This window comes from Neopelma chrysocephalum, unplaced genomic scaffold (genome assembly GCF_003984885.1).
Source record: "Neopelma chrysocephalum unplaced genomic scaffold, ASM398488v2 Primary Assembly neopelma1_252, whole genome shotgun sequence".
Taxonomy (NCBI): domain Eukaryota; kingdom Metazoa; phylum Chordata; class Aves; order Passeriformes; family Pipridae; genus Neopelma; species Neopelma chrysocephalum.
Genome location: NW_020897914.1, coordinates 2,260,943 through 2,282,551, shown reverse-complemented (window position 1 = coordinate 2,282,551; position 21,609 = coordinate 2,260,943). Strand labels below are relative to the sequence as shown.

General features: G+C 52.5%; 1 protein-coding gene across 1 annotated transcript; it reads left to right on the top strand.

The window, feature by feature from the left end:
* The first annotated feature begins 242 nt into the window (after window positions 1-242).
* CUNH3orf70 (chromosome unknown C3orf70 homolog) lies at window positions 243-21,211 on the top strand. Its single transcript, XM_027703919.1, has 2 exons — window positions 243-432; window positions 18,130-21,211. The coding sequence occupies exons 1-2, from the start codon at window positions 258-260 to the stop codon at window positions 18,681-18,683; spliced, it is 729 nt and encodes a 242-aa protein (XP_027559720.1). The 5' UTR covers window positions 243-257; the 3' UTR covers window positions 18,684-21,211.
* The last annotated feature ends 398 nt before the right edge of the window (window positions 21,212-21,609 follow it).

Here is a 21,609-nt window from a genome sequence, read left to right as displayed (position 1 = left end):
TGACAGGACCCCCGGGACCCCCGGGACCGGCGCCCCCCGCCCGCCCCCCGCCCCCCCCCCCACAGTGGGCCCCCTCCCCGGGGGAAAGGCCGGGCCCTGCCCGCGGCGCTGCCCCCGCGGCGCTGGGCGGGCGGGCGGTCCCCGCTGCGGCTCGGCGCCTTCTCCTCCTCCTTCTCCTCCTCCTCCTCTTCAACCTCCTCCTCCTCCTCCTCCTCCGGCCGCTGCGGCGCGGGGGCTGCGGGCGGAGCGGCGGCGCCATGAGCGGGGCGGCGGCGGCCAAGAGCGAGAAGCTGGACGAGGCTCAGGCGCTCGCCCGCAGCTGCGCGGGCAGACCCGACTTCCAGCCCTGCGACGGGCTCTCGCTCTGCGCCACCCACAGCCACGGCCGCTGCTTCCGCCTGCACTGGTGCTGCCACCTGGGATGGTGCCACTGTGAGTGAGGGGGCGCGGGGCGGGCGGGGGGCGCCGGTCCCGGGGGTCCCGGGGGTCCTGTCAGTCCCCGCGCGCTCCTCGCCGCCCGTCCCGCCCCGTCCGTCCCGTCCCGTCCCGTCCCGCGGCCGGGAGCATCCCGCTCCCGAGGCTGGACCCCCTCCTCGGGGGCTGCTCCCGGGGATTCCTCTCGGGTCCCAGCGCCCCTCGCACCGGGAGGCGGCCGGAGGGTGGGCTTGGCACCGGCTGCTGCTGGGCACCGCTGTCCTTCGCTCCAGCTACTTCACCCTCCGTTCTAATGGTTTTCTTTTTACAGGCATAAACCCCTCTGAGTAGAGAGGTAACCGCTTTAGGCTATATATAGCAGATAGTTTCAAAATCCAGTGTTGATCCAACTCCAGTGAAAAGGCGCCCAACGACTTGAATATCTGTATTCAAGATCCTGATGTGTCTAATCATGGAGGCTGGGATTCAACTGTGGATGTCCAAACATAGTTTGATGAATAATTAATCACTTAGAGCCGTGAAGAGCAGGCTTTCCCAGCAGCGTGTTGTTGCGAGGTCAGGAAATGGTGATGGAGCCATGTACTTGGGTCGTGTTGTGTTCAGGAGATGTTAAAGCCTGGATGGTCAGGATTAGTGCTGACCCTTGTGTGAGGTTGCTTGATGCTGCAGAAGGTGTCCCTGGACTCCTGACATCCCATTCTCCTTTAAAATCCGTTGCCATCTCTCCTTGTAATTTAATCTACACGATTCCCCTTCACATGCACTTGTCTGCAAATTCTGTTTCGTGGGGTAAAGGGCCTGCCCTAAAAGCCACCTTTTATTTGGATGTGAGCTTCTATTTGAATTAAATAGACATTCTAGGGATTTTGTCTTGATTTCAGATTCATTTGAAATCAGTTCAGAACAATGGGTGTTTTCTGTCTGTGCCCTGTGTGTGGCACAACTGGCTGTGTGAGAAGGTGCCACAGTCACCTGCTGCACAGGGACAGGGATGTCTCGCATTTCATCCATGACACAAAGGGCCTCAAGTTATGACCTAGATACACTCTTCCTTCCCAAAATTTCTCTGGCCTCAGTTATTTGTGGTCACCATAAAGATATATGAGCTTATGAGCACTCTGGAGGACAGGATCAGAGCTCAAAATGGTGCTTATAAAATGGAGATGTTACCCAAAATCAGTTGGGGATAGTCCTGGGAGGGGAATTCAGCCATGGAGCTGGGAACACCTGGAGAAGCGACGCTGTGGAGAGGGCTGTGGGGATTAGGATGGGTCACAACGGCGTGTGCGTCAGCAGCGGGAGCCTGCGTGGTGAAAATGCAAACCCAGACCCCAGCCTTGCTTGGGGATGCATTACCAGCAGCATGGCAAGTGTGCAGTTTAATTAGTCTCTTCAGCTCAGTGATGAGGAAACCAGGCTGATGGGCTTTGAGTGTGGCACTTTATGGAGCTGTGGGAGAATTGGGGAGGTTCTGCAGGAGATCACAGAGATCAGCTTTGAAAATATTCTTTACAAGGGGGTGCAAAAGGAAAGAGGTTGTTTGGGCTCTAAAAGATTGAGAGAGGGAGGGGAGGGGAGTTTTGCAAAGTATAAGGTAGCCTTGTGAAGAAAAGTGTGTTCTAGCCCTCCTCTGCACAGACTTGGCAGATAACCAGGTATCACTGACCTGTGGCAAGGAGAGTTTAGGTTTGGATATTAGAAAACATGGTAGGAAGGCAGATGAAGCAGGGGAACAGAGTACTTGAAGAGGTGAGAAGTTGTGGTCCTTGAAACCCTTCAAGGGAGCCTTAGACTGGTGTCTCTTAGGCATTACACGGAGCTGCTTCCCTCTCAGAAGGACACTCGAGATCCTTAGCTGCCCTGTGGCAATCTTAAGATTTAAAAATAGTTACAGCTTTTGCAAGAAGTACAGACTTCCTTCTTAATTCTTCCTTTATGGCAGAAGAAACTTTGAGATACCTCTGCCCCATGAAACTGGGATTTTAAATGAAGGAAGTCACACACTTCCTTGCCTTGTTTAATCTTCTGAAAGCCACGGAGAAGCATGCTCCCTTCTTGCCCCTCATTTCCTAATGCAAATTTCAGAGCTAAAGATCTCTTTGTATCCTGCTCCTCCGGAATGAGTTGAGTTGGACTTAAAAGGGGTAAGAATGAGGTCTATAATGGGAAATTGTATAGAGGTCAGAGACGTAATTAAACAGTGTTTGGAGTTATCCTCCATAAGCGCAGTGCTGTAATGCCGACTTGGGAATCGTCAGAGGGTTCTTGAAAGTGCTTTTCTGTGACTCCTAAGAGCTGTATTGGGGTACAGGAAGCTCTACATCAATTAAAAGGGCCTTTGAAGTATTATTTTCCATCAGTGGCCAAGGTCCTGGAGAATGTCAACTCAGTGAAAGTGCACTTACACTGAGAAATTACAAAAACTCACCATGCCATGATGAGTAGATTGTCTCCTCATGTGTATTCAGGATCACATCTGCTTACTTCAGTGACAGAGGCAATTTAGCCTTGCAGAGCCACTTGGCCATGGAAGGAATAATTGAGAAAGAGCCCAGTCTGAATTCCCCAAAGCCGTTTTTGTTGGCGTGCTCAGAAGGGAGCAGCACTTCAGGCGCTCCCTTTACCTCCGACGTTTCTGTGTCCGTAAAATGGCAATAATAGTTGGCAGGAGAGATCAGAGACTGCTCAGTGTATCCAGACAGCTCCGAGAACCTCAGCTGCCCTGGGTGCCTGTACGACTTCCGTGTCTAAGGCTGGGGTTTATTTGGGGTCATTTTCAGTTTGTTTCGGGCTCAGTGGGGAGCAGATCTCCTGCGAGGTGGTTCTCTGATGTGCCTCTGTGCCTGGGAAGCTCTGAACCCGGGCACAACCTCCATAAGTAGGTGTGTGAACACTGCAGGATGGGGAGGCTTGGGGGGCTGGGCTGGGATAGGTGGGTGCCTTGGGTGTCGCTGGAGCTGCCGGGCTCTGCGGGCACAGGGAGGGCAGGGAACACCTCGTACCTGCTGCAGCAGCTGACCCTCCCCTGCGTGCTGCCCACTCCTGTCTCCACATGGAAGCGGGATGAGGGCTCAAAGCCTTTGGAGTCCTTTTCCCTGCAGGGAAAAAGGCATTGGCCCAGGAGGTGTTTTGCCTTCAGCTCCTGTGTTTGTCCCATTACACGTTGTCCTGCACCCCTCTGGTCTGTCCCTGCGTGCGTTCCCTTTGCCAGGGTGGCAGCCCCCTGGTCACCTTCCTCCCCTCCCCTCCCCTCCCCTCTCACAGCCTGGTGGGGTTTGGCTTATTAGATGCAGGCTGAGAGCCTTAAATTACTCGGATCTACTTTTTCCAGAGGCAGAGAAAACATGCCAGAGGCAGGTCTGCAGCAAGGTGCTGCCTCCCTTTCCTCACCTCGGGATTTGCGCTGCGGCTGCGATTGGCACCGGCGCTGCTGCGAGGCTGCTGCCTGTGAGCTGGTACCTGCTGCTGTCACAGGGCATCAGAGCCTTGCCCTTACATCCCACCTGACCTGACAGCAGGACTTTGCCTGTGGTTTGCTAATGTTACTTCCTAAGAATTAGCCATGAGAGAGAGCATCGCACTTCATACAATTACAAGATTGGTTTCGTGCCTGGACATGGCAAAAATAGAGTATTCTTTTGCAGCTGGGCTCATTTTTAATCTGAGTAGCTTGCATTCTGTTAAACACTCTGCAAACCCCTCGGTACATTGTGCTGCAATTATCAATAATACATGATGAATCGTGGTTCCACAGCAGTTGTATCAATAGACAGTAATTGTGCTACCTTGTATTAGCCTTTCTGTGCTTTTTTTCTATCTGATTCAGCATCCAAAAAAGCAAGCTTTTTGCTCTTTAAGGCTTTTGCATATCTTACATTGAAAAGTAAATGCAGCAAATAAATTTCGGTTCCACCACTTTTACAAGGTTCAGCTGTTTGGACCATTTACAAGAAAACAAACCAAGGAAGGGGAAAGCTGTGAGGTCTCCATTGGGTGGCCAGGAAGGGAACACAGTTGCCAGGCTCAGGCATGGAAAAAGATTGTGGTGGCAGTAAAGGTTTTAAAAAGCACACCTGCTCCCCTGCCCTGTGTTCTGCTAAGTGGTGGAGAGCACTTGCAGGTGTGCCCTGAATTAGCTTCCTGCTCCCTGGCGTGCACACGGAATTGTGGCACTGTTACAAGGGAGTTTGGAGCCAGACCTGGCAGGGTCTGCATGAGGTCAGGCAGGCCTGGCAGGAGACCCAAGGAACTGTCATTCCTTGGGCAAGAGGAGAGAATGGGCTTGTGTGATGGGTGGCACACCACGAAGGGCACGTGTTTTCTGGGTGGTTTGGGGGAGGAGAACTTCTCTGAGTTTGGCCAGAGGAAATTCTGGGGATGCAGAACCAGAGAATATTTACATTTGTTGCTCACCTGCTCTCTGAACAGGGAGCCCGGGGTTTCTCTTGGCTCTCAGAGCCCCATCACTCCCTCGCACTGTCTGAGGGCACCCAGGGGGGCACAGCCCATCCTGGCTGGGGTCTCGTTGGTCCCAGCTGTGCCAGGGAGGGAACAGATCAGCACAGTCACTGCCCCTGGGTGTGCTCGGAGCAGACACTGCTGCTCACGTTCTTCACTGCCTGAAAGACCAGTGTTTTCTTTCATAACAATTTACAATGAAAACATTTGTTTTCTGGCCCACAGAGCTGGTGAAAGCTCTCTGTCAAGACTATCCTCAGTTAAACCCCTTCCAGAGACACGAGGTGGTGGTGCCACATGGCAGCTCCTCCCTGCTCTCTGCAGGTACACACCTGGCCCAGGGGCAGGTTTTTCCCCTGCCACACAGTGACTGTGCAGCAGATCAGTTGCTCTGTGCACACAAGCAGCATTTCCAGGGGTCTCTCCCCCCTCTCCAGCGACAGGGCCATCAGCAGGGGCTCTGACAATCTCCAAACCCCATTCAGGTCCAGTCTGCCTGTGGGAACTGTGAGCAGGGAGTCAGCAAGGCACCCTTCTTTCCTGTGGCAGACCAGTGGTAAGTGAGCTGAGATGATTATGGGAGGTATTTAGGTGCATCATGACAGAGCTTGGGGGTCTGAAGAGGAGCTGTGCCTGCCTGCAGCCAGCTTCTGTTGACTGTCCCCCATTAGAGAAGCAGCTACAGCCCTGGTGGGGAGATCCTAAAATGAGCCTCGAGGTGCTCTGCAGCACAGCAGACACTGTAGATCTCCCAAAGCCTTGCTTTTGTCCTGGTGGGTTTTCCTTGTGCTGGTTTTTGGTGGCTACAAAACTCGTTGCCACATCCAGGAGGGAGCAGGAGGGCAGCAGTGCTCCAGTGCTCCTCCAGTGTCCCTGTCTGTGGAAGGGGATGTGGACAGAGCTCACTGGAAGGTGCCAGCCTGGCAGTGCTGGTGGCAACTTGAATTTCCAGCAGTGCTGCTCCACAGGGGCAAAACTGTATCCCGATGGTTGGCTTGTTGGATAAATGGAAAAGGGAGCTGTCAAATGCCTGTTTGAAATCCTGAGGCTGATAGCTGGAGGAGGTCATACGTTTTTCTTTGCGGAAAACTTAAACAGGAATGGAGCAGGTGGGGCTGGGAACTCTGAGGCTGGGCATTCCTGGAAAACACAGCTTGTTCTAGAGGGAGGATGATCACAAATCTTGGGAGAAATAGGGGTTTTTCATTTGCTTTGGCTGTGAAAAGGATTTGGACATCCATCCCGTTTAATTCCGTGGATCCGGATGGAATGTTTGTGCACAAGCCAGGCGTTGTGCTGAGTGCCAGGCAGGGGCTGCAGAAAGGTGGATTTTTCAGCTTGTAATGGGAAAAGACTTTTAATGAGGATTTGTTGCCTGTGGCTGTGCAAGATCTTCTCTTCACCTGTGTTTTGAAGAGCTATGATATTCTAGCTTCGTTCCACTAACCTGTACACAAGCAAGGAAAGAATGTCAGCTTAATGTGTTCTGAACTGTTACTCTGAGGGCAAACACTTACTGCCAGTTTTTGTGTGCACCATTCTGGACCTGGCTTGTGTTTTGTTCCTCTGGTTTTAGTTATAATCTGGAAATCCCAGTACAGATGCACTGTTGATGCTGTGTCTCGGAAACAGAACTCAATGTGTCAATTCATCGTACCCCGTGGGAATGTCAGTGCCTCTGGAAGAACCTCCTGGCATTCATTTTGAAACCCTTACTAGAATGTTTAGAGACATGCATGTTCTACTATTATTAACAAAGCCCATGATGTCACTTATCAGGAAGAGACCACAGGAAAATCTCTGAATTCAGTCAACTTGCTCAGTACGTTTTGTAGGACTAACTCTTGTATGGCTCATCCAGGATTGAATGGAAACCACTGCTCTTCATTGTCCAAAAGTCCTGAGAGAAAGGGGCCTGTGTACCAAAACACTTCCTGCCAGCCAAAAACTCTGCTGTGCATGACTGTGAGGCTGTGTTTAATAATCTGTCTGTCCATCTGAGGAGAATGACTCACAAAGAATTAAATCTGCTTGCCCAAAACTCAGTGATCTGTGGTAAAAACCTCTGAGGTTGGCAGATAACTGACACCCTTCCTCTGTGGCTGCTTGAAGGGGTAACTGCTGGTTTTGTAAAGCCTGAAAGGATAAGGCTGTGGATGTTTCTTACCAGAAGCAAGTACTTACAAGGAAAAGTTCATTAACCTTGTGTCCTGTCAGCTGGTGCGGTTGTCTGGGAATTCAGGGTGTCCTGAACACTTCCTGGGGAGGGCTGGGCCTCTGCTCCTCTCAGAGAGGTTCCTGCTGGGGAAAGGCTGCAGGCACTTTTCTCACTGCAGAGGAACAGCTCCAAGACAAAATCTGTACGGAGCACAGTGCCTGTGGTGAGTGTGTGGCTTCCTTCCTGGACTCTGCAGGTGGCAAAATCTGTTTGCCAGCTTGAATCTGCGAGCCTGCCTACCCCCAGTGCCCAATGCAAAAGTGCCTGCTCACACATTATCCTTCTCTCCTGGTTGTTGATGGATGTTTCATATGCCTTAAGCTGCAGCCCGTGGTCAAACCCTCGTGTTGTCCCCTGAGGCTGAGTCACAGGATTGTCACCTTCGTGGCCTCCATCCTGCAGCTCTGCAGAGCTGACACTGCTCAGCTTTGCTGGAAGCACTGAAGAGGCTTCTCAGGTACTTGGCACAGCACCTCCAATTTCCTGGCAGCACCTGTGTGCTCATCAAGAACACGTTTTGTCGCTGCTCGTTGGTACAACCAGCAGAGCTGGGCTTGTAGAGAATGGACATCTTGGGGTGTCCTTATGTAATGGCTCTGGATTTAACCAGCCCCACACTTCGTGACTCACTGCCAGCTTTGGGAACTTAGTTCTGCACATTGATAAGGCTCTACTAGAAATTTGTGTTTCTATAAAGGATAAAAAGCAAAATGCTTTACTCACAAACAGTGTAAGATGTTCCAGAACGATAGCTGTGACAGTGTGGGCTTAGCTGCTGATGGATGGCACAAGCTCATACTAATGTAAGAGCTGGTTGACAGTAGATTGGATTCCAGGTGGAGCATCTCTCTCTGTCTGCATATAAAGTGACCCTGGGTTAGTGAGTTGTGGCTTTTCTTCCAGCATCTCCATGAATTTATCTGCCCACAAGATACAGAGGATGTTTTCATAAGTGCTTTGACTCTTCCACTAATCAATTTTTATGTAGTGACTGATCACAGAACTCAAGAAGTGCAGTTGGTGCAATTTGGAGATGTTTCTGCCAATAGTCAAATATATTCACGTAGAAGGAAATCAAAAACCTGCTGGGCAAGTAAAATCTGATTGCTTGGCAACAGGGCTTTGTTTTTAACATACTCAGACTTTAACTTAGGCCACACAACAGTTGGAATTTATACATAACCTGTGTTGTAAAACAATTTCAACAAGAGTCATGCATCTGTGTGTTTGTTCTCCCTGGTGGCTGTGGAGCTCCAGCGCCCCCACTCTGCTCTGGAAGCCCTTGTTCTGTGGGGTAGTTCCCCCCAGCCCCGCAGTGTGTCCCTGCTGTGCCCAGCGAGAGCAGCCCTGTGCCCATCCCTCTCCCTGCTCCTCGTGGTGCCGGGGCTGGAGCTCACCTGCAGCTCTTCCAGGCAGGGGCTCGGCTGTTCCAAGCTTCCTGCTGCCTCTGCTGTTTGCATTTCCGTGCTTTCCCGAGCCCCACTCCAGGTGTTTGCTCTCCCTCACGTTTGCTGCCTGGCCCTGAGAGAGGCTGGGACACTGTAGGGAGTGCTGGGGTGCCCTGATCAGCTCCTGCAGCCCTCCAGCTGAGGCAGGACAGGTGAAACCCTCACCTTTGGCTTTGCTTTCCCTGCCTGTGTCACTGGACCCTGGCCTAAGGGCACAGGGACCATTCTCCAGCTGGTTCAGTGGGATCTTGGCTCTCTGGGTGTGAAACCGAGGGCGATGCTCACCCTGCCACTGTCAGAAGGGATCAGAACCTTGGCCTTACATCTGTCCTGACCTGACAGCAGGACTTTGCCTGTGTTTTGCTAATGTTACTTCCTAAGAATCAGCCATGAGAGAAAGCATCACACTTCATACAATTATGAGATTGGTTTCATCCCTGGACAATGCAAAAATAGGGTGTTCTCTTGCAACTGGGCTCACTTTTAATCTGAATATCTTGCATTTTGTTAAACACCCTGTGAGCCCCTTGGTCCACTGTGCTGCAAATATCAATAATACATGATGAATCGTGGTTCCACAGCAGTTGTATCAATAGACAGTAATTGTGCTACCTTGTATTAGCCTTTTGTGCCTTTTTTTCCCCGTGATTCAGCTTTTTGAAAAAACAAGCTTTTGGCTCCTTAAAGCCCCTTGCATGTCTTATATTGAGAAGTGAAGCCGTGAGTGCTGTGTGTGCTCCCACCTGTGCTGTACAGCAGCTCCCAGTCACTTGCCCACAGTGGCACTGTGTGACACGATGGCCCAGCGTGATGCCACCTCCTCCTCCTCCTCCTCCTCCTCCTCCTCCAGTGGTACCTGGGCCGTTACTGTCTCTTGCAGAGCGTTCCTGGATCCCACACCCCTCCAGGGAAAGGTTGGTGCCCATACCTGCACACAGCAGCTCCACGTGGTGATGTATTTTGGGTGTGATCGGGGAGAGCAGTCCTTTGAATTCTCCGGAACTGGGTTCTGGAGAGGCCTGTGACAGAAAGAAGATTGGTTTGAATGAAGTGGGAGTGGAGATGTGCACATCAGGCACCAGAAGCAGCAATGGGACGAGGGTTGAAAGCGTGGCCTGTGCTGGTAACAAGGACACTGCTCCCAGCAGTGAAGTTGAAGAAGGTGTTGTTTGTCCAGCCTGAAGGCTCACTCTGGGGTAAGGCACCACAGATATGTGTCAGCAGAGCCCCTGTGCTCTGCCCACAGCAAGGGAGCAGCACAGGTACAGCACCTCCCAGGGCTGCCACTGTTTCTCCTGCCAGCCAGCAGCAAACCAGGCTGTGGCCACACAGACATGTCTGTTCTGAGCTGCCAAACCCACCCTCCTGCCCCAGCTGTCCCCTGGGGGTGCAAAGTGCAGCTCTTTGGAGAAGACTTTTCCTTCAAGGACCCAGCAAGCTGTTCTGCTTATTTGAGACTTCCCAGGAAAACATTCCATCCTATGCAGAGGCTCAGGGTGCCCCCCTGCAGCACATACCACACATATGGGAAATGACTGTCCTGTCTCTCCAGTGCCTGTGATTTCCATGCACCAGGCAATGCTGTGGTTTTCTGGGTAGTGTGACACTGAGCTGTGCTTATCCTGCTTTGTTGCCATATCAGCACACTGACTGGCTGCATGGAAACCATGGGATGCTGAAGCTTGAGCAGATGGTGCACAGGGATGGGGTTGTAGAATAAATATTTAGCACAAAGCCATTTTGTGCTATTTTCTCTACTGAATTTTAAAAATATCCAGTGTAACTTGGGGGCTAAAAAAGAGTGACTGTTCTGCCCTTTGGGGTGGCTTTGGAAAGGATGTTGGAAGGTGAATATCCTGGGGTTCAGAGCTCAGGTTGGGATGCACAGCACTCAGCTCCTGCGCTGGTGGAGGTGTCCAAGGCTGTCCCACGCTTTCCATGCCTGCACTTCCATGTGCCTGTGTTCTTGGGATCCAGCAGGAGCTGGGGTTAGTTGTACCTGTGGCATTTGTGGCATTTTTCCAGGTACTGGAAGGAAAGGGCTCCTCCAGAACACACACGTGGTGTGTGCTGCTGCTCATTGCTTTTTTGGGTGTCAATATTCTGTTCCCTTGCAAGGGTTACTGAGCAAATATGGCCCCTTTAAGAGGTTTTTTGGCTGCCTGAAACATCCCTCAAGGCTTCTGGGTTGCTTTTCCTTTAAGTCCAGTAAATCCATGTAAGCAGTGAGAGGAAAGAGCGGGGATGATGGAGGAAGCTCCAGGGTTTGTTTGCATTTAAGCGTTACCTGCTCTTAAGCTGATGTGCACAGAAGCCCCTGCAAGGCTTAGACAGCTCACAGCATGGACTGTCATGATCCTTTTTGTGTTTAAAACAGATCAAGACAAAGGGCATTAAAATACAAATTTGATGAAGACAAACTTTCTGATGTTTTCCCCCTCTCAGTTTCCTGTGAAAAGCATCAGGTCAGGGGCTGGCACAGCTGTCTGTGGCTGTACAGCAGTGAGGGAACACCTGCTCCACAGAGGTGAATCACTGCTGGGGAGCCACTGCAGAGACATTGCTGGACTGTTTCTTCCCTGTGCTTGGATGGGGCTGGGAATGGGATGGATTCCTCAGTGCTCTGGTGGAGGTGCTTCTGCGAGAAGGTGCTGTTTGCAAGGACACACCTCTGTTAGGTCAGAGCCCACTGCCCCTTCCTGCTGCACTTCAGACTGCTCAGGTGTGCCTTCTTTTTCTGTTGTTCCTTTGCAGAGTTGATTTGTGTCCTTGGAGTCCCTTCTGTGATCCCTTACTGGGCCCTTCTAGCTCTGCCAGAAGTCCTGCAGGGTGTGGGACACACTGTCTGCATCCCCTGCTCTAGAAATTTGTTTGAGCCATCTCAGTGATTTTCAAAGTTGTCTTTTGCATGAAGCACAGGGTAAAAATATCCCTTGCACTGAGGTGTTGCATATCTTTATCTAAGAGGCTCCTTCAACACTGAGAATCATTTCAGTTATGCCTCATTATAACCACCAATAGCCCAGTTCAGTTCTGCTTGATCTTGTACTGTAAGTCTGGCAGTGCCTCAGTGTCCTGGATTGTTTTCCATTTCTTCTGGTGGCTTATTCCACATCTCGTGTTCACCACGCAGTCCATGATGTTTGGCTGGATGTGGCATGATGGCTGTTCCATACAACACAAAGGAAGGGAAACTGGGTTAGCAGTGGGATTTTTCACATGTGTCATCTGTAAATGTGCTCAGGGTCTCTCCCACCTTTTGTTCTCGCCCCTCTGGAAAAGCTATTGCTGTGCTCTGAGCAAAATGCAGTTTGAAGCTGTGATGGTCCTTGGTGAGTATTTATGGTCAGGGCAGTCTTTGTTTGCAAAGGGTTGTTGTTCTGAGCGGTGCATGTAACTGGGGAGAGAGGAGGAGGGGGAAGGCCAGGGCGTTGTTCTGTTTGCTGTTGCAGCCAGCAGGGCTGGGAAGCCACAACCCTGGACAGGTCTTGGACCAGCATCACACTTCCAGATGGAATTCTACTTCATGGAGCACTTCTGAACAGCAGGGTACCTCCAGCAGGCTGAGGGTGCTGAGTGCCCCTCAGTAAATGTGTCCAGGGTGTGTGCAGTGAGCTTTGCTTTGGTCTGTGAAGGAGGAAACCCCAGCCTGCCCTGAGGCTCTGCTCTGTCAGCAGTGAAGTGATTCTCAGTTCCTTCCCATGCACGGGCTGGGGCTGATCATGGTCTGGGCTGCTGTGGCAGAACTGTCTGTCACCTGTGCCACCCTGGAAGCCAGCTGGGTGTGTGACAGTCCTTGGGCTGCTGTGCCAACTCAGGCAGCAGGGCACCACTCCAGCCCAGAGCTGTCACCTCCTGCCAGACCAGCTCCCTTGGACCGTGGGCATCTTCCCAAACAGCCAGGCTTGCTCTCCTGCCATGAGCTGTGGAACAAGTGCTGCTGGAAGAGCACTTGGTAGTTCTCCATCTCTTGCTATGACAAAAGCTGGTGCTCAAGCAGCTGATCTCCAAGGCTTCCACACACAGAACAGCTGTGGAGTGAGGTCTCCTTGGAATGGTCGGAATCCCTGCAGGGCAGCCCTGCCTCCTGTCACACTGCATTAGGAATGCTTGCTTTGCCTTCCTCCTTCAGAGCTGGCTGGTATTTAATTAGGATGTTTTGATGTTCTTCGTGGTGGGGCCCAATTCCCCTCCCGTATGAGCTGATGTCTTTGGCAGGGTTGTGTGTGGCAATAGGAAAGTCTGGCCCAGCTGGATTGGGAATTCCATTGGACTTCACAGCAGAGGATCACACTCCTGTTACACACATGTAGGTTCAAGCAGCACCAAGTCACCACCATTGAAGGGGCAGTTCCCTGCTGTTGAGCCACGGGAGCTGACGGCACACACCCTTCACACACCTGATGGGGGCCTGTGTCAGCCCATGGGGCCGCAGCTCCGGCCTCTCTGCAGGATCCACCACAGCCAAAGGCACGGAGAGATCCACTGGGACCAGAGCCAGTCCTCCTCCAGCCCACCTCAGCTCCAAGAGCTCAGCCCACAAGGGAGCAGTTCCTAAGCTGAGCCAGGTCAGGTTAAACTGAGCCAGGTCACATTCAATACTGTGCAATTAGCAGGTCTTCGTTAACCTTGGTGATTTTTGGAGATAGATGAGCTGGCAGATGGAGAAATATTTGTTCAAGCAGCTGCAGGGGGAAGAATACATATAAAAAAAAAGCTTTATGTTTCAGTTAATAGATGTCTAAATGCCCTTCATATGAACAAATATCCATGGTATGTATTGCTGACTTGGACTTGTCAGACCCACAGCTCTCTCTTTCTGTTTTCTGAAGTGCAGGGCAATTCACATTGTTATTTATTAGGACCAGGTCCTCCAAGGTAGCATTTTGAAAGGGTAAAGCTTGAGAATTTGTTATGAGCAACCTCTCTCCTGAAAGATGGATTTTTATTGTTTTTTTTCAATATGCCAAGCACGTTAATGAGTGTCAGAGGTAAACCAGAACGCTGGGACAGAGGGAAGTGGAGAAGAAAATCTTCCAGCAGCACCTCTGCTTATTTCATGGTTAAGTTATTTTGTATTAGCCACGGAAATTGCTGCTGTGTCTGTTTGGTGAGGATGCATGCAGACTGCCCAATTAGCAAAAGATCAGAGAGAAAGGACCTCAGGGCTTGTTTCTCAAGGCTTGACACGGGTTTTTGGAAGCAGGAGGCTCTGTCATACAGCTTCCAATCAATCAGCCACATAGTTCTGCTTATCAATGCCACAAACATAAGAAATGTTGCAGGTTGCCCGGGTTTGCTGGAGATGTGCAGGTGATGCTGGAGCTCACTGCTCTGCTGGATCCTGCCCCAGCCTGCTGGCAGGCTCACTGGAGGCACGGAGCCAAGGCTTTGGGGAACAGCATCCATCCCATTTGGCAACGGAAATCCTATTCCTGGGCACAGAGCAGCGAGGAGATGAGCACTGCCCAGCACTTCCTTGGACACATTTGAATAGTTGTTCTGCAGTTGAGTGTCGGCTGTAGCGTGTCCCAGGTCCCTGGGGGTTTGGTTTGTGGTCTGGTACCAGGGTCAGCTGAATGGCTGAGGAATGGAGACACAGTCAGTCCTTTCTGGTTGTGCACAAGCTGCTGTGGGTCAGGCAGGAGGTGCAGTGTTGATGGAGAACTCGCTGTGAGTGCGGAGCAGCCACAAATGAGGCACCAGAGCAGCTCGGGGGGCACAGAGGGTTCAGTGTGTCCTACAGACCCACTCCTGGGGGCTCTCGTTTCATCATCTCACTGTCAGCCTGTGGCTGGTGTGGACAACTGGGACTTACCACGAAATTCATTTTGGCAGAGCCTAATTTCACACGGCTGCTGCTCCCAGGATTGGAACAGGCTCTTGTTTCCCCTGAGCCCTTTTGCCATGATGGTGGAACCACAGAGCCAGGACTGTGAGGCTTCTCTGTAGCAGCTTGAGAACTTCCCAAACTTCTGCAAATGCAGCAAATTTCTTTCCACAGGATTTGGAGTTTGATTTTTGGACACGTGACACGTGCAGTATTTTTCCTTCCCCACCTCCCACGTAGGCAGCGGCGGAGAGTGACCCAGGGAACAAGTGGTGATGCAGCGTCTGCTCTGGCACCTGTATTTGTGCAGAACACTGTCATTTCAGGAGCATTCATCAGCACAGCGCAGAGTTCTCCAGCCCACTTGGTTGGAATAAATAGGCAATAAATTCTGTGCTAGCACATCAAATGGGATGGATCAGAATAGGTGCTCAAAACACTGTTTTATCACAGACTGCTGCCAGCTGTTCACAGTCAGCAGAAATACTGCTGTGGATTTCCACGGGTGTTTGATCAGATTGAGATGGATCATAAGAGAACTTGGGAGTTGTGCTTCTGGGATCATTTTCTGTGCAAAAGCCATCCCTGGCAATCCTGCAAGCTGCAGGGGTGGGGGATGATCTTATTTTTAAATTTCTGCATTTATTTTTCATAGGCTGCGTCCCGGCTGACGCGTTTCCATGCATTATGTAGGGTGAGGAGTGGTAACCAAGGCTGTGAGCACAGTTTTTTTCTGTGATCCAGGCTGACAGTCCCAGCTCTGAGCACCTGGTCATGCTTTAAAACAAGTTTAATCTGTCTAAAACAAATAAACTCCCCCCCTAAAACCAGCTGAAACTTGACAAACTGGTACCAGAATTCTAAAGAAAGGTACAAAGCAGTTCATGTATTAAATCCTCTGTTTTCTTGCAGCCAGTTCCTACTTTACCTTGGCAGAGCTTGTCCTTGGAACGTGAGGAAACCATTTCAGCCTCTGTGAGGTGACACAGACAGGCTCTGAAATCCTCTGCTCCTGCCCTGGAATTAGTGCCAGCGGGGCAGTTCTGAGACACTGCACGTGCTGCTGCAGTGGGAAAACAACCCACTGGGCTCCCGGCAACACCCCGTCTGCCCCTGCCACCTCTTCCCCTCCTTTCCCAAAAGGGGAAGAACAAACAACAAAAAAAGTCACACTGCTGAATCTCTGCCTCACCATTCCATGCCCATGCTGTAAAGCTTCCTAGGCTTAAATCCACTGCTTCCTTCTCCCAACATCCCCCAGCCTTCTGCCAGCACATGGGGCTGTTTTAAGTGAAAATAGAGTCCTGTTGTGCACATCCCATTTTTCTTGATCCTGCTAAAATCTTCACCAGGGCCTTCCTTGGGTGCTTCAAATAGAGGTGGCACAAAACTGAGTTGAGGAAATGCTTTTCATTGGTGTCTGTTGTCAGTGGAATGGGATAGGAGCCCACACGGAAGCCCTCCAGATCCACAGATAAATGGAGCATTGTGGTTTGAGGCAAGGCCAGGCCGCACTTCGGTTTCCATGAGCTGAATTTATCAGACACTCTCCCAGCCAGCAGCACACTGATCATCAGCTGTGGGGCTCTGCAGGGCAGGGGCATATTGAATGTTCCCGAATTTCACAGAAGGGTTCCTGGGAAGCAGCGGATGGCAGGAGGCCGTGGGCTGCTGCTGTGGCTGTGAGGGTGAGGAGCTGCCCAGGGAACTTCTGTCAGCAAGATCTGAGGAACAGCTGAGAGCCCCCATCGCTCAGTGACTCCAGAACAAAGGAGCTGCTGCTCTGAAGGGCTCTGGAGGAGCCCAAGCTCTGCCCTGCCTGGGGCTGCAGTGCCAGCACCTCCTCCCTGCGAGTCACAGCAGGGGTAGGGACCACGCCAAGGTACAGTAAAGAAGAGGGCAAGTGGAGCGGATGGCTTTGTGTTTTCTGTCATCCAGCTGGAAACAGGCGGGAAAAAAATCTTGGTTTATTGTCCTTGAGCTTTTCCAGCAGCTCTGTGAACAGTTGCCCTTCCACAGATGGCAGGGAGAAAGCATTCCATGCAGTATTCGAGGGGAGCTGGTCGAACCTATTCCCAAACTGTTCTTTCCCATTACTGCCGGCTCCCAGCTCTGCCTGCTCTCTCCCATGGCACACCGGAGGGTTTTCCTGCCCGGCGTTCCCGGTGCTCGCTCCTCTGAGCCTGCGTTGGGCACTGCTGGCACTGCAGCCTCTCCCACACTCCCGTGCTCCCTGAGCCCTTCCTGCGGATCTGTGTCCGCTCTTCTCGGGCGACGGGGGTGGGAAGTCCCAGCGGACTTTCACACGAGTGCGTTTCCCTTCCAGCGCCACCGGCACAGCAGGGAGGGAAAAGCCTTCCCGGCGCTCGAGGTTCCCCCGGTGACGTCCCCGGCGGGCTGGCAGAGCACAGCCTGTGCGTGGGCCTCGCAGAGCCAGGAACACCCGGAGCATCCTCAGCCCCTCAGCGCCAGTGCTGTCAGAGCTCTTCCCAACGCCGGGAGGCATTCCCAGGCTGAAGAGAGGGGGGGGATTTTTCTCCTGCAGAAAGGCACGGCAAGGGGAGCGAGCTCTTCCTTGGGGCTCGGAGCAACCCGGGCTAGTGGGAAGCGTCCCTGCCCATGGCAGGGAGTTGGAACTCAGTGATCTTTAAAGTCCCTCCCAACCTAAGCCGTTGTGTGATTTCCAAAGGAATGGGTCATTCTGGGGAGAAAGGCTGCACCTACCTCTGAGCTGGGAGCAGGAGAGCACGTGGCAGATCTCAGCCCAGGGCCGGGTTCCTTAATGCAGGAACGTTCTGCCCCTCACCTGGGGGGCTCCGAGCACCCAAACAGCCCTTCAGCAGCGTTTGCTGCCTGGGCAGAGCAGGATTTGCAGCGTGTGCAGCAAAACTCTTCTGACAGCCCCACTACTCACAAGGCTTCTGGAAATTCGTGCTTTCCCAGCGGATGAGCCCCTAGGGAGACATGAATCTTTCAGAAGCTTCATGCAAATAAAATGCAGCATTTTACAGTCTTAGGCATAGCCTCAGGTTTCTCAGTTTTTCCTAACATAGTCCCAATTTTCTGCTCTCTTATTTATTTCTTTTACTAAAGATGTTCAGTTCACACTTTGTTCTGCTCAATATAACCAACATAATCCTATTTTCTTACTACTTAACCAGATAATCAGGATGCCATGAGCATTTCCATAGCCTAGAAATGCCCTTGTTTTCTGCCTTAAAATTCTAATTGTAGTCATGTATGATCTCTGGTTTATAATACGGAAAAACACAATTTACACCCCAGGGAAAAAGAACATGGAAACACGGGCAGGGAGACTCATTGGAATAATAACAATATAATAAAATTTTGATCATTGTAGCAAAGATGTAAACTAGAACTGCTCTGCTCAGTGGGGGAAAAAAAAAAAGTCTCTGAGCATCTTGTAATTTTTCTTTCTCCTGGAAAAGGGTGTGGGCAGCCTTGGCGTCTGTCCCACTTCTATGGAGTTGTGCCCCTGGAGTGAGTTTTCTGGAGTTAGTGATGTCCTTGAAGCAGGGGCAGGGAGAGGAGCAGAGCTGGGGTACGGGAGGTTACACTTCCCTGCAGGATTAGGTGTTGGAGGATCCGTACCAGGAGGGGCCTGAACATCTGGAGGCCACTGAAAGCAGCAGCCGCTGCCTGCAGGAACTGCTGGTGGTTACTGCCGGCCGGGGCATCACATGGAGACAACACTGAGTGCCGCTGCTGTCTCCCCACAGGTAAATACGTGTACCAGCCCATGACCCCCGTGGAGCAGCTGCCCAGCACCGAGATCCCCGCGCGCCCCCGGGAGCCCCCCAACAGCATCCAGATCTCCGTGTCCCTCACCGAGCACTTCCTCAAGTTCGCCCCCGTCTTCCAGCCCCCGCTGCCCCCCGACTCGCCCCAGTTCTGCACCATCGCCGACCTGTTCATCGACAACTACCGCGTCAAGTGCATCAACGGCAAGATGTGCTACGTGCAGCGGCAGCCGCCGCCCGCGCACCGGGGCAGGGCCGAGGAGCCGCCCGCCCGCAACGCCTTCATCGCGGCAGAGAGCAACCCGGCCAAAGCGGAGCACTGCTCGTCCCCCTCCAGCTCCGAGGACTCCGGCATCAACGCCGTGGGGGTTCACTACATGGAGTCGTGTGACGAGGACACGGAGGGGGTGGCTGAGCTGAGCTCAGAGGAGGATTACAGCCCGGATAGCAGCTGGGAGCCGGACGAGTGCCCGCTCCTGTCCCCCTCGCAGTGCGAGATGGAGGTGATCGAGACTATAGAAACCACGGTGTGACCCCGCGGCCCCAGCGGCTCAGGCCCGTTCCCACTCAGTAATGTTGCTTTTGTAGTATTTCTATTTTCTGTTTTTTCTGACAATCCCTTTTTTCCGGTGCACTTGATATTTCAGATTCCTCATGGGAGCGCGGTCACGGGACTTACATATGGTGAACTAGCAGCAGCCTGAGCAATTTTAACACGTTCTCAGCCTGATCAGCTCTCCCACGTCTGCACGTAAGGTAGTGACAAATCTTGAGACTTTTCTAGCAGAAATAGGCCCTTTTCTTGGACTGGGTTACCCCACACCCCACTTCTCCCACGAGGACGTGCCACTCCACTCGAGGTGTTTCCCCCGTTGGGGGTGGCAGGGGGCCCTCAGAGCACGGGGGGTGCGCCTGGAGCAGCAAACCGAGGTGCCCTTACTCTTTCTCAAACAGCTACACGAGGGGGGCGGGCAGAGGCTCCTCCTGTCTCTGCCTGTCCTGACAGCGCCTTGCCCGGCCTCTTCTCTAGTGCTGGTGCGACCCTTCTCCGAGGCTGTGGGCACCACACTTCCAGCAGGTTGGAACGGCAGGCTAGAGAACGCACAAAGTGCCTCCCAACTTTTCTCCAGGCTATGCACCGAGCAGCTGCTGGGGCAGGTCAGGCTCTGACATCTCCTGAGGAGGCAGCTCTCCCTCTGGAGGGGCACCAGGCGCCTGAATCCAGCTGAATCTCTGCCTGGATCTCGGGAAGGGGATGTGGCTGTAGCAGGGGGCGGGAGGGGGAGCAGGGCCATCTAACCAATACCACACCAGGCTGGGGTGCACCAGGACAGGGGAAGGAAGCGACTACCTCCGAACACACAATCTGCCCTCGGCTCTGCCTGCGCCTCCTCCTGGGCTGTTCGGGGCCAGACACTCAGGACCAAGTGGCCTCAGGGCCTGCATTTGCCTGAAGAATAACACAGTTTAAACAAACAGCATTTTATCAGCCACACCACTGTGTTGGCAGAGCTTGGGGACAGCGTGGAGGTGCCCGTGGGTGTGTGCTCGTTAAAATACAGCCCCAGGTCGTTCTAGCAGAGAGAGGAGGATTTGGCTCCTTCACTCCCACTGCAGAAGCAGGTTGGGAGCAGGGGCCCTCACACAGCTGGGAGCACAAGCTGCCTCACACGAGGTTTGGTTTTAGCCCTGCTTGAAGGAAACAAAAGTGTCCCTGAGGTTTCAGTGGGCTCAGCTGGGTTGGAGTCAGTAACACCTGTGTTCCCGCAGCGTTACTGCCGTCCTTGGTGCAGTTCTGTTTGGGTTTCAGAAGTCCCTGGCGAATCCAAGGCTGTATAAAGGTGTACAGTTAGTGACTGATCCTAGATTATAGTCCGTGGTAGAGGATGGCTCATCTCTCACTGTATCCTGACAATGTATTCCCAATTTTATACACTTTGTAATCGGTATCTTTAGAAGACATTTAGGCAACAGTGTGTGTCTGTGCACATACGTGTCTAGGAGTTTCCATGGGTGGATATAAAGTAATGCTGTACTTTTTAGACTAACACTTTCAGACAAAAATAGGTTTTATAGTTTTGATGACTTACATAAAAAAGTGCAATGCTTGTGAAATGAGGAACTTGGGCCATTGCATGAACAGATACATTCTCACAAGGCACCTGAAAATACTGTTTTTCTGAGGGCATTTAAACAAAGGCCGTAGTAAAACTAAATAGGGTTTATTTATTTATTTTTTAAGGGCGGGGTTGTCTTTCTTGACTAACTAAGGTTTCTAACAACGTTTGGGTGTCTTTGGACCATTCAGACACATTCCATAGGTAGAAGGAAACATTATGTATAAACCTACAGCATTTATTCATATTTAACCTTTCAATTGTAGTCTGAGTGGAGAGCTGGACAAGCTCACTCCCATGCCTGGCCTGCCCGAGCTGTCCTTCCCTGGGGGAATGGGTGGGCTGGCAGCTGCTCCCACCCCAGGGGCTGGTGGGGGCCTTTCCCAGGGGCAGGGAGCTCCTCCCAGCTCTCCCTGAGGGTGCCAAGCAGAGGGTGGGTCAGCAGGACCCCCGGCCTGGCACGAGCTCACCTTGTTTGCGGGCAAGCAGGAGCTGGGCCCCGCGGGGGCACCGGCCGTGAGCGCGGGGACCCTCCGGGTGGGGATGGCCCAGACTCACCGTGAGGTCCTGGGGGCCCACAGGGCCCTGTCCCTGTCAGGATCCATCCTTTCTTAACTGTAAGTAATTAGCAATATTCACAAGCTGTGAGTGTCTCCTACCCAGGATTTGTTCAGATGTCTTAAGCACAATAAGCTGCCTCTTCCTTCTGTTGTTCCTGGAAAACATCAGCGGAGCAGCCGGGGTGGGACGGGGCTGTTCCAGGGAGTGTTGGGGCAGTGCCCAGCAGCAGGTTCTCCCTGTGCTCCATCACACTCCCAGGGAACCGTGGTCCCTTTCCTTTGCACAAACGCTGGCGTGGCCGTGCCCTTCGAGCCGTGCCCTGGGCTGGCTGCTCCCCCCCGCCAGGGAGAGGTGTGTATATCTTGAATAAAATACTGAACAACTGGCCTCCTGCTTGTCCTGACTCCCACGTGCTTTCCATCCTGGAGTGAAACATTCCGGCGTTTCCAGCAAAGGAAGGGGCACTGACACCCCCCAGGGCAGGCAGCAGAGGGAAATGACCAGGTGCAGCACACCAGGCCCCATGGGCACCCCCAGGGCCCAGCTGCCACCCTGAAGGGCTGCCCCAGCCAGGGGCAAGGACAGAGGGGACAAGAGCCACCCCAGCTGATGTCTGGCCAAACTCCCTGACTCAGCTGGGACCAGGTGCTCGTGTGGCTGCGGGGTGGAAACACCAGTGTGCCCTTCTCAGTGTTTGTAGGAAGGAGGTGAGGCACTGCTCCTGGCCAGGTGAGCTCTGCACAACACCTGGTGCTCTGTTCCCATATTCCTGCCACTCCGT